The sequence below is a fragment of the Orcinus orca genome, chromosome 2 (genome assembly GCF_937001465.1).
Source record: "Orcinus orca chromosome 2, mOrcOrc1.1, whole genome shotgun sequence".
NCBI lineage: Eukaryota > Metazoa > Chordata > Mammalia > Artiodactyla > Delphinidae > Orcinus > Orcinus orca.
The window spans coordinates 54,403,245-54,415,321 of record NC_064560.1 but is presented as its reverse complement, the minus strand read 5'-3'; the positions used below and the strand labels follow the sequence as shown (position 1 = coordinate 54,415,321).

Below are 12,077 nucleotides of genomic sequence, written 5' to 3'. Positions count from 1 at the left end.
CTAAAGTACTTCTAATTCGGACATTTAATTTCCATTTTGCATTGATCTGTCAAATTACACACAATGTAATATCAAAAATGAAATTTTATATAGTAACACTTTTGCTTTATAATAAATTTTAAATGTATATTTCTTTGACATATTGGTATAAGATGGCCACTCATTCTTCTTGGGAAGACCTTTTTTACTGTTGGTCTTGTAGTGTCATTCTTTGTGAAGTAATGAAATGAAAAGTTTTATGGAGTAATTGGTGATGTGGATGGTAGAAAATAAAATAAAAAGTTGGCCATACTATATATTGAGGTGCTGAGAGTGTTACTTATATTGATGATAATTCATTTTGTAACCCGTGCTTTTCCCTTATGTTTTTGTATATTGCTACAGCTGAAGGAGTAAACAGGTCATGGCACGCTTAACAAAAAGACGGCAGGCGGACACAAAAGCTATCCAGCATCTTTGGGCAGCCATTGAGATTATACGGAATCAGAAGCAAATTGCCAACATTGACCGTATTACAAAGTAAGTAATTTTAAACAAAAAAAGTCTATGTAAAATTTTATATAAGACTTTGGGAGAAAAGGTCCAAAGATTATTTATTTATTTATTATGCTAATTAACATATATTACAAAGTACTAGATACTTTGCCTTACAGGAGTATAAAGTTGTTAGGGAAATAAATACTGAAACATACACAAGCAACTTGTGTTTAGAGGTTGTATAAATGAATATTAGATAAGTAAAGTATCAATGTGTACTATTTCCAATAGTACACTAATAGATTTATACTTCTCAAAAATTTTTTAGCTCTTGAAAACAAGTCCTTATTTAAGTCTTTTGTTAAAAAGGCTTTTAGTTAATCACTTGCTTTTATGTAAGCTATCTAAAAGTCTACTGTTCATTATTCATTTTAATGTATGAATAATATATGCTACCATATAGCTTGGTGTAGGTATAGTAACATCTTACTAGTTTGTAGCACACTAACCAAGAATTTTTAACAATTTCATTTTATATTTTAGAAGTTAGAGTAAATATATCTTCAGTTGACAGAAGAAAGTTCTTAATTTTCCAATGCTGTTTATCTTGGCAGTCCAAGATTCAGAATAGAAAAAAATCAGACTACTGTATGAATACTCTATTTACATGTTATGTACTAATTATAAGGGAGTCTTCAAATAGAACTTGATTTTGTTGTGTTTGGTATTTTTAAAGGAATAAAGTTGATCTTTTAAAATGTTTGATATTTTTTCGTAATTTAAATAGAATTTCTTTATACTTATTCTCCAACACATTCTTTAGATGCTACCTATAAAAATGGAAAACAGATGATTTACGAAAGCCCATTTAATTAAGTGCTTATTTTTGTCGTTATTAATAAGTAACAAAGTTAAGTATCAGATTTTTGTCACTTAGCCATATTCTAGTGAAGAAGATTATAAAGGTTACTTGAGAGGGAAGGGACATGAGAAAGAAAGATGATGCTGTATATTGCTTTAACTCTATATTTAACCCTTTGAATATTTTAAAGTTGTCCATGTACAACTCCTAGCTCCTATAGGTGAATAGAAGGGAAAAAAATAGGTAACAGCTATGTGGAAAATAAGAATAAAATAAATAGTACATAATAATTAAATTACTTTTAATATTGGTGATATTGGAATAAAAGTTTTTTTTAACAACCTCAAAGGAAAAAAAGCCTTAAGGATTTTCCTGTGGTTGGGATTTTTAAAAAACCCATAGTTTATGTATATCAAAAATTACTTACAGAAGAATGTAGAAATCTTTGGATTTAATTTTTTAAATTAAAGTCATTTAATCTTGACTGCGCTATTTCAACTTTACAGGCTATTACTTCTTATTAATGCATGGCATCTTTCTCTGAAAGCTCTAGGGACATTCTCTAGGAAGCTGTGGGAATCTCCAGGTGACATGTATAGAGTTTGGCTGACAAGGTTGCTGATATGGGTGTCAGAGTAGTCTTTGGATGACTGTAACGTGTGTACATGTGTATACATGTTAAATTGTGAGTGATGCAGAGGCTGTTGACAGCACTGCACACCTCTTCTCGTTGTGCACAATGGATTGTCCATAAACATTCTCTCTCCTCCTTTCCTCATCAGTACAACCTTAAGGGTGCCAAGGCTTATTTACCTTTCTGTCCTAAGGTCCATCCATAGATCTTAAGATAGATATGAATAAATTCATTTACCTGCCAAATAGTCATTGTTTCATCAGTCTTATCTAAAGATGAAAAAAATACTGAGAAAATCAGAGGGTAAGTGTTTGAGTGGTTCCCAGTGTTTCTTCTGCCTCATCTCATCTGAGAGTATGTCATATTCCTTTTTATTACGGGGGTGCATTTAGAGCATCTTGTACTTCTTTCATAACACTAGTCACATGTGTAATTATTTCCCTGCCAGACCGTCAGCCCTGGGAAGGAGCTGTCTAGATAATTGCCTAGCCCAGTGCCTTGGCTTCTCAGCAGTGTTAATTTCCTTGCTCGTAACCCTTGCCAAGGTAAGTTAGGAAGAAGAATTGGACCATGACAGGAAGTCAGATCTTTTGCTTTAAAGTCTAATAATCTTATTCTGTATTCTAAATAGGTAAATACTTTTCAAGCTTTAGATTAATTTTAAATCAAGGTACTCTGCTTAGTTACAACTAAGTCTGAACATAGAGGTATCTTTAATCTTTATCCAAATATCTTAAGTTACTGAAGGCTTTAGTAGAGTTGATGTGAAGAATGTATATGTAGTCATTAAGTTTCATTCTATATTTGACTGGTGAGTGACTCCATAAAAATACAAACTGTACAGCTTCAGTCACGCATTAAGTTTTGGGCTTTGGGGTCATGGATCTTTATATTTTGAAGCCTGGCACATCCTAAACACCATACTTTACCTCTGTATAATGTTTTAGTTCTGCTTGTTTTTATTTAAAATGTCTTTTAAGTCACTTTTAATCTATAGGTTTCTCATTCATCTTTTTTTGTTGTTTTCCTTTGCAATTTATTTATCTAAGGACCTGGTTCATTTGCTCTGTTGTTTCCTATAGCCTGCCTTCACTGGTTTCATCCCTGTGGTGTACTTTAACCTGCTGCTCATTCCTTTGCATCTCATGGAAATTAATAGTTGATCCTAAGGCTTGGGGGTGGGGGTGAGACTTCTTCATAGGTGGTGATGTGTTCTGCCCTCAGGAGGCCATAATGTATTTCATCTGGTGAGGTTAGTACTAAGCCTGGTATGCAGTGGCTAGATCCAATAATTCATTAAGGATTGCAAAATAGTGATAATCTAGTTTTATCTTTTCTTTTTTAACTGGAATAATTCTATAAGGACATAAACTTCCCATCATGTAGTATATGGTTATCATGTGTTATCGTTCATATCAGAAAGGTAGAATAACTGATTCTTTTATTTACCAGTTTTCACAATAGCATCCTCTAATGGCAACCAATTAGGTTTTTTTTTTTGTCATTTGGAATTCATGCGTTTCAATCCATTTGATATATATCAGTCTGTTTCTGATATAATCCCTATTGATGCTTAACTTTTCCCTTCTTTGACAATTTGGAGCCTCTTCACGTTGGCCCCTGAAGTTCCTCTCTGTTTTCTGACATGACAGAATTTTTTCAGGCTCATCTAGGATACACCCTGCTCCAGTCCTGGAACCACTGATTTCTCCAAGGGTCTCTGGTTTCTCGCAGTTAGAAATTATGTTTCAAGAGCATTTTTTGGCCTTCAGTGTGCTCATTGCTGCCAGGTTGGTCTCTCTTTCTAGGTCTTTTAGTGGACGAGTTAGGAAATACATATAATTGTAAAAGAAAAAAACTACATTATGAATTCATAATGATATTTTCCCCTTGAATTTATGGCTACTGGTTTTTACTGAGCTATCTAAAATCTTTAACTCCTTTCTTACACAGTAAGAGTCATGATTCTTTAGGACATCATGGATAATAACATTTTAGAATATCATGTAGTTACTCAATTGTTTCATCCCAGGCTGTCTGAGAATAATAGCATCAACACTTAACTAATAATACATTTCATGGAAACCATATAAGTTGTCTTGCCCATCTTTAAACAGTTGTGCAAATTCTAAACTGTCACAGAAAATAGCAATTATGTATTATACTTTCTTCCTTACAACTGCCATTTAGTCTTACTTCTCCAAGTAAGTGTGTATTTCATGCTCACCACTGATATCTAAAGTTCATTCTCTAGTACATTCTTTAAAAAAAGTTTTTCACTTCCCCACCCCTGCAGTTTTATTGAGATACAGTTGACATATAACATTGTATTAGTTCAAGGTGTACAACATAATGATTTGATATATGTTTATATTGTGAAATGATTACCACAGTAAATATAGTTAACATCCATCACCTCTCCTAGTTATGAAATTTTTTTTCTTGTGAAGAGAACTTTTTATACTCTCTTAACAATTTTGTATTGTTAACCATGCTGTACATTACACACCCAGAACTTATTTATCTTATAACTGGAAGTTTGTGCCTTTTGTCCACCTTCACTCATTTTGCCCACCCCCAGCCCCTGCCTCTGGCAACCAACAGTCTGTTCTCTGTATCCATGAGTTTAGTTTTTTAAGAATCCACATATACGTGAGATCATATAGTATTTATCTTTCTCTGTCTGACTTATTTCACATAGCATAATGCCTTTAAGATTGATCCATGTTGTCACAAAATGACGGGATTTCCTTCTTTTTATGGCTGAATAATATTCCACTGTGCATGTATACCATATTTTCTCTATCCATTTGTCTGTGGATGGACACTTTGGTTGTTTCCATGTCTTGGCTGTTGTAAATAGTGCTGCTATGAACATGAGGGTGCAGATATCTTTTTTTTTTTTTTTTTTTTTTTTTTTGGTGGTACGCGGGCCTCTCACTGTTGTGGCCTCTTCTGTTGTGGAGCACAGGCTCCGGACGCGCAGGCCCAGCGGCCATGGCTCACGAGCCCAGCCGCTCCGCGGCTTGTGGGATCTTCCTGGACCGGGGCACGAACCTGCGTCCCCTGCATCGGCAGGCAGACTCTCAACCACTGCGCCACCAGGGAAGCCCCGCAGATATCTTTTTAAGATAGTGATTTCATTTTCTTTGGATAAGTACTCGGGAGTGGAATTGCTGGATCATATGGTAGTTCTATTTTTAATTTTCTGAGGAAGCTTCATAGTTTTACATAGTGGCAGCTCCATCTAGTAGATTCATAAGCAAGACTTCCTGGGGACAAATATTTGAGTTCTTGCAGGTTATAATAACAGTTGGTCTGCAGCCTTTTTACTTAAAAGGGAATTTGGTTGGATATAAACTCCTTAGCTTTTATTTTCTTTCTCTGAGGTTCTTATATATGTTATCTATTCTGGCTTAAAGCGTTGCCATCAAAAAATCTGTTGACAAGTTGATTTTCTTTCTGTTGTGACTTTGTCCTTTTGCCTAGGTTCACAAAGATTTTTTTTTCTTTGAAGTCTAGGAACTTGACCGTGTCTCAGTGTTGGTCATTCTAGGTTGTTTTGTTGGGTATACAGTGTCCCTTTAATATGTTTTTTTGAAATATTGAAAATTTTACTTTAAAAATGATAACAGTTTGACCCTTGAGCAACATGGGTTGAACCGTACAGGTCCACTTATATGCGTATTTCTTTCAATAAATACACACCACAGTACTACGTGATTCATGGTTGGCTGAATCCAGATGTGGAACCGCACGTACAGAGGGCTGACTGTAAAGGGAGACAGAGATTTTTGACTGCGTTGGGGGTGAGGCGGACTCTAACCCCCGTGTTGTTCAAGGGTCAATTGTATATATATCATCCATGGACTTTTATTATCTTGTTTAGTTGTCATTTATTGGGACCTTCTCTTATACTGTGTTGGTTTCTTTTCCTATCTTCTATATTTGTAATTTTCAGTTTGGGCAGTTATAAATAAAGCTACTATATATTTTTTGTTTTTAATATTTTCTTTCTTTACAACTTCTACTTATGACTTTTTCTGCTATGTACTCACTCTTGTGTGCCTTTTACTTTGGACTTTTTACTTCTGAAGTGAATTTTTTCATTTACTTCGCATGTTTAAGTCATTTCTGAGTTTTTCTAATTCTGATTTATATCTTTCCTATATCTTAGCATCATCTTCTTAACGTCTTTTCACGTGTTTTAAAATAGTAGTTACAGTTTTCATCTGTGTTATAGGCACATCGCTCAGGCGTGCTTTCATTTTAAGGATGTCCTGCTTCTTCAACCACAGTCCTTTCATGTGAAATCAAGCTTCCAGAACTTGTGTCAGGGAAAGGTGGTTGAGAATAGTTTTTCTAGATATGGCTCTAAAGCATCTTCTTATGTCACTTTTATGAAGAGCTTAACAATATGGCCTCATATTTACCATGATTTCCTGCTTCTTCTGTACCTTCTTCCAGAATCGTAATTTCTTTTGTACCCATTGTCCTTACATTGGAGATCTTTATGACCAGACTTCAGTAGTGTTTGGTACTTTTATTACTAGCAATTCCTCTACACTGTGGAGCTCTGTACTGAAAGGGAGCTTTGGATTATTAATTTTGAGCGTTCATAGGTCTCACTATGTTCTAGCCCCTTAAGGCTTTACCATGAATTCACAAATTACCATCAATTACCTGCAAATGGAAGTGTGTAAAACCCTACCCAGTTTCAACTGCTGTTCTCAAATTGGCCCACTTTGCTTTTCAGTGACTGCCTGTTGGTTGTTTTATCCTCCTATACTCACTTCCATTAGGTGGTCTGTTGTGTCCCTTGCTTTCTCCTGCACAGGTGTCAATACCAATTGCGATTGCAGCTCTTGGAGATTTGTCCTCACCTACTAAGACTTTGGGATTCATGGGGATTCTCATCACTTAATTTTGTTGTTTATGTTGTGCAGGGGTTGGGTTGTTTGTTTGCTTTGGCTAACTCTTCTAGTAACTTTATGTAGAGGGTTTGGGAGACATTAAAAACCATGTTACTTCTACCATCTTCCCAGCTCACAGCAGTCTTGCCGTTTTTCTCAAAAAAAAAAAGTTGTTAAAGGTACTGTGTATTTTCTGAAGTCCTAAAGCAGAGCTAAAAGTGGTAAAAATTCCTTCTAGCAGAGGCAAATTCAAGGAACATTTTTCATTTTTGTATATAACACTAGACACATCAGAATCTACAGCAGTATCATCCTCAAAGGATCATTAAAATATTAAATTTGTGTTGAAATTTAAAAAGAAATTTCATGAGTAGAAGCTTCAGGTCCTCCAAGTTAATCGAACAATTAAGGACTAATAACAATTTCTTTAACAAAATAGGATAATTTTTCTGTGTTGCAAATGTTTCTTCCACCTAATATGATGATGTCTAACTTTCAGGGTTCATAGCAGTAGCCTCCTGTTAGTTGTCAGTACACCTCCCTTGGAAAAAGAGTCCTGAGTCTTTTTTACCACTTTTTTTTATTTTTCTTTTTTTTTTTGTTTTTAACCTGCTAGTTTTCTGTTCAAAAAGGAGTAGAAAAGGTGCTGTAAATTAGAGAATCACTGTTGAGATTTATTGAATATTTCAAGTATTTAAAAAACATCACTAAGAGAAACTTCTTTGACAAGTTCTGTTATTTGGGGATGTGTTTTTATAAAAAGAGTCAATCTGAAATCAAAATACATGTATGGGATGAAGTTTGATTGTTTAAAATTAATGGGTAACCTATGCCTCTGATTTAAAAGCTCATGTTTATAAATTTGATTTAATGATGATATAAAATTCCATACATGTCTGCACTTGGAAACTAAATAAGCACAAATAAATTTTGGCCTCTCCAAAATTTTATAAAATATAAAAAAACATTTTATATTTTTAGAAACTGAAAGATGTTTTGTGATGTTCTAGTCATCATAAGATGGAAACAAATGATTCATTTTATCATAAAAAAGAATATACGTTAGTCAGGTTAGATGAACATAAGCATAGGCAAGAGTAGCTTCTCTTTTAAAGGTCTATAAATGCTAAATTATAAGTAGCACATATGAATTCATCAATTTTTTGACATTTGGATAGGTGTAATGAAATTAAAACTTAGAAATAGTTGATTGCTTAGCACTTATATAAAACAAATATTTATAAAATATTTTTATGTTTAAAATCGTGATGTTAGCCCGTGTTTTACAGTTTTTAAATCAAGGAGCAAAGAGGTGAAGATTCATATGACGATGAAATCAGTAACAGAAATGAAATTTAAACTTTGAATCCCTAAGATTCCCAATATGATTCATAACTCATTGTCAGGTTATGTTTTAAAACGTCACCTATATTTTAATATCCAATAAAAATAAGTTACATGTCATTTTTTCCTCTTTAATCCAAACAAATAATTCATATCTAATTTGGATAATTATAATATAACATTAGAGTTTCATAAGTATTCTAAGTAATAGTTATAATTTAAAGACATATTTTTGAAATAAGTATGGATTTTATATTAGTCTCTGCCAGCATTATTGGCTAACATTATTGGTGTCATTGGGAGAGGTCAAATTAATTTTTTTGTTTACTGTTGGAAAAAGCTGTTGAAACTTTCTTTCCTGTCTTGAACAACTTTGATTTTGTGTTTCTAGAGGTAACCATGTTTGTGACTAGCATGATTAGACTAACATTGGATTGGTTGACTTAGTCCCATTCAAGTTAATGTTTCAGATTAGGGCATCAATTAATTACATGTATTGCTTACTTTAGGGTCAAACCCCAGTTAGAAAATGTGACCTCTGACCTCTTGTGACATGTTTGGCATTGAAATTTGAGTTCTCCTGGAGTTCTTCCTGTCACTACAGACAGACATAAGCCCAAACTGTAAGTCTTCTTCATGTGTAGGTTGCCTTTGAAGTTGCAACTAGGTACACATTATTTATTTATTTGTTTATTTATTTATTACAGTTCAGTTTTATGAAACCCATGATTTCTAGGAACTATTTGTTAAATTATAATTTTGTCTTTGTCAATTTCTATTCCCTCATAAGATTTATTGTAGAATAGGAAAATGGCCATTGCCTAAGTTACTTCTTTGAAAATAAAGTTAGTTTTAAAAAATTAGCAGTTAATGTTATGCTGTATATGTACTTCCAAGAATTCTTCATTCTCATAACTACATTCTCATTTCAATCTACATTGATTTATTCTTTCTTATATATCTTCTTATGGTAGCAGATTGGCAGGTACAGTTTACCACTGTTACCATTGTTATTTTATTTTACATAATAACAGCCTTACAGAAGAAGTAACTGATTCTGAAGAACCATAATCCACAATTCTACAGTGAGTTTTTTCTAGTGGCACTCGCCTTGGCTTGGATTGTTGTCTAGCTGTTTTCATGTTTCACATTTCTCTGCAGTTCTGTGATGGAAACATACAGACAAGGCACAGAAAAGTGTCAATAACCATTAAAGAATAAAACAATAGTACCAAATAATAGGAGAGGTATCACAGACAGAAGACAGCTCAGCCCCATGTGAGTGGAATGTTTAATTAATAACATGATAGACCTTATTTGAGGGGGCAGTCACTGAGGGAGAGTCAGGGAGGCCTTATGGAGGGTATGGAATTGGTCAGGCCTTGGAAGTTGGATGGGATTTGGTGAGGCAGAGAGGGGAGTCAAAACAGAGGGACTGTAGAGTTTTGGGGGAAAGGGAATGAAAAGGCAGAGAGGCCCAGACTAGGAGGGCCTCTAATGCCAGCATTGAGATTTTAATCCTGTGGCTAGAGGGGAATGTAAATGTGTTTGGAGTATCCTAGACTGGATAGATTGAATGGTCCTCTTAAATGTCTGCTCTTCCCTACCTGGCCTGGGTTTTAGCCTTGAGTAATTTCCTGCCTTTGCAGTGGCAGCAGGTTCCTAATTGGGGCCTCTGGTCTCCTGGTCTTGCTAGTCTGTTTCCTCTTCCCGTCACTGGTGTCAGAGATGTTTTTCAAAAACACTATCTTATCAGATGTTCCACAACTGAAAGCCGCCTTCTGTTGCCGATGCTTTCCCAATCCCTTGTTCAGGGTGTCAATACCTCGGCCTTCCTCATTTGCATCACCTCTTGCTGTTTCCTGCTCAGAATGGCCTGTACTGCAGACACTGGGCTCTTGAGGGCCTCAGCTCTGCTGTGTTCCACACTTGGCTGGGATGCCAGTCCTCCTGGACTTGTCCACTAGACAGACTCCTTTTTCAAGACATATCTCCTAGGAAGTCATTTCTGACACCTGTAAGTTGACCTAAGCCTCACATTTTCTCAGTTTTCTAGATTTTAGGTCTGATTATGTTCTTGATTTCCCCATTGTGCGTAAAGTGCAAATACTTGAACAAGCTGTTTGTGCTGAGCCTTTCACAGTCGGACCCTAACTTTCCTTCCTTCCATGACCTGCCTCCCTCAACTCAGAGTCCATCTGATGAGACTATTCTCAGTTGCCTCAGAACCCTATTATTTTGATTCTTTATTTTGTATTTTTCCTTCATTAATGGACAGAACATCCCCTTTCTTTTAAGATCCAACTCAAACATGATTTCCTTTGAGATATTGATTTATTCCTCACTATAACCAATCCCTTTACTCTTACTCTTTGCTCACATAGTAACATGTATAAAGCTGAATTTTTATTATGTGTTATAGCCTTTTATGATCTTTAAAAAATATTTCTGCTTCCTTTGCTGTTTGTGAGCATCTTGAGGGTAGGGCATGCATCTTTCCTACCTTTGGATCTTAGTATGAAGCATAGTAGCTGGGACAAGATGCTGAGAAAAGGTTTCTTAATTATAATAAATATTCGGTTGCATTAACTGAAGAAGTAGTTTCAAAGAAGAGTATAATAATTGAGAACATCGAGTCATTATTTTGTGACAAGCACAATGCCCTATATGATTTCTCATTTAATTTTCACACTGGAACTCCGTGAGGTCTATTGTCATTACCCTCATTTTGTTGATGAAGATGATGAAGTTTAGGCAGGTGAAATAAAATGCCTACAGCCACAGGTTTCTGGCGGTAGAACTGAAATTTGAATATAGATCTAATGTCATAGTCCAAGCTCCTAACCATTAAATGTTTCCTTTTGATATTTAATGAATTTATATTTGTATCCTTGCAAACTTTGAAGTTTTAAAAACATTGTCGTCTACTCGGTGTTTCCATATTATCTCATTTCAGCCTAACAGCAACTCTGGCGTTCATTTTAGCCCCACTTTATGGGTAAAGAATATGAGGCTGTATGAGTAAATTATTTGTCACAGGTTAAATGTTAGAATTAGGGAGAACCTAGTTCTTCAGAGTATAATCTAATTTTAAAAATAAATTCATTGATGATGCTGTTTAGGTTTGAAGTTTATTACTTTTTTGTTCAATGCAATCTTAAAATATTATATACCTATCCATCTATAAAGCACCTAGTGGCAGATCATTATTATTTCTTCTAATTTTTTTTATTGTGGTAAAGTATACAGAACATAAAACATACCATCTTAACCATTTTTAAGTATGCAGTTCAGTGGTATGAAATACACTCACATGGTTGTGCTGCTGTCACCACCACCCATCTCCATAGCTCTTTTCATCTTGCAAAACTGAAACTCATTACCTATTAAACAGTAACTCCTCCTTCCCCCCCAGACCCTGGCAGCCACTATTCTACTTTCTGTTCCTATGACTATGACTACTCGAAGTACCTTATATAAGTGGAATCACACAGTATTAGTCTTCTTCTGACTGGCTTATTTCATTTAATATAATGTCCTCATGTTCATCCATGTTGTAGCATATTGCAGAATTTTCTTTTTTAAGGATGAATAATATTCCATTGTATATATAGACCACCTTATGTTTATCCATTCACCCATCATTGAACACTTGGGTTACTTCCACGTTTTAGCTATTGTGAACAGTGCTGCTATGAACATGGTGTACATATACCTCTTTGAGACTCTGCTTTCAGTTCTTTTGGGTATGTACCCAGAAGTAGAATTGCTGGATCATATGATGATTCTATTTTTAATTTTGTGAGGAGCTACCATACTGTTTTACACAGCAGCTGTACCATTTTAC

At 34.9% G+C, this 12,077-nt stretch overlaps 1 protein-coding gene across 32 annotated transcripts in view; it reads left to right on the top strand.

Annotated features, from left to right (window-relative positions):
* ZMYND11 (zinc finger MYND-type containing 11) overlaps positions 1-12,077 on the top strand; it is a 137,112-nt gene that overhangs the window by 55,005 nt on the left and 70,030 nt on the right. For 24 of the 32 annotated variants that reach the window (XM_004278369.2, XM_033403052.2, XM_033403051.2 and 21 more), the window contains exon 2: positions 385-519. In XM_004278369.2, the coding sequence (XP_004278417.1) occupies positions 404-519 (116 nt within the window). In that variant the 5' untranslated portion in view covers positions 385-403. Of the gene's footprint in view, positions 1-378; positions 520-8,739; positions 8,854-9,391; positions 9,509-12,077 lie in introns of those variants that run through there. The other 8 variants (XM_049705694.1, XM_049705693.1, XM_049705689.1 and 5 more) reach the window with 4 other exon arrangements.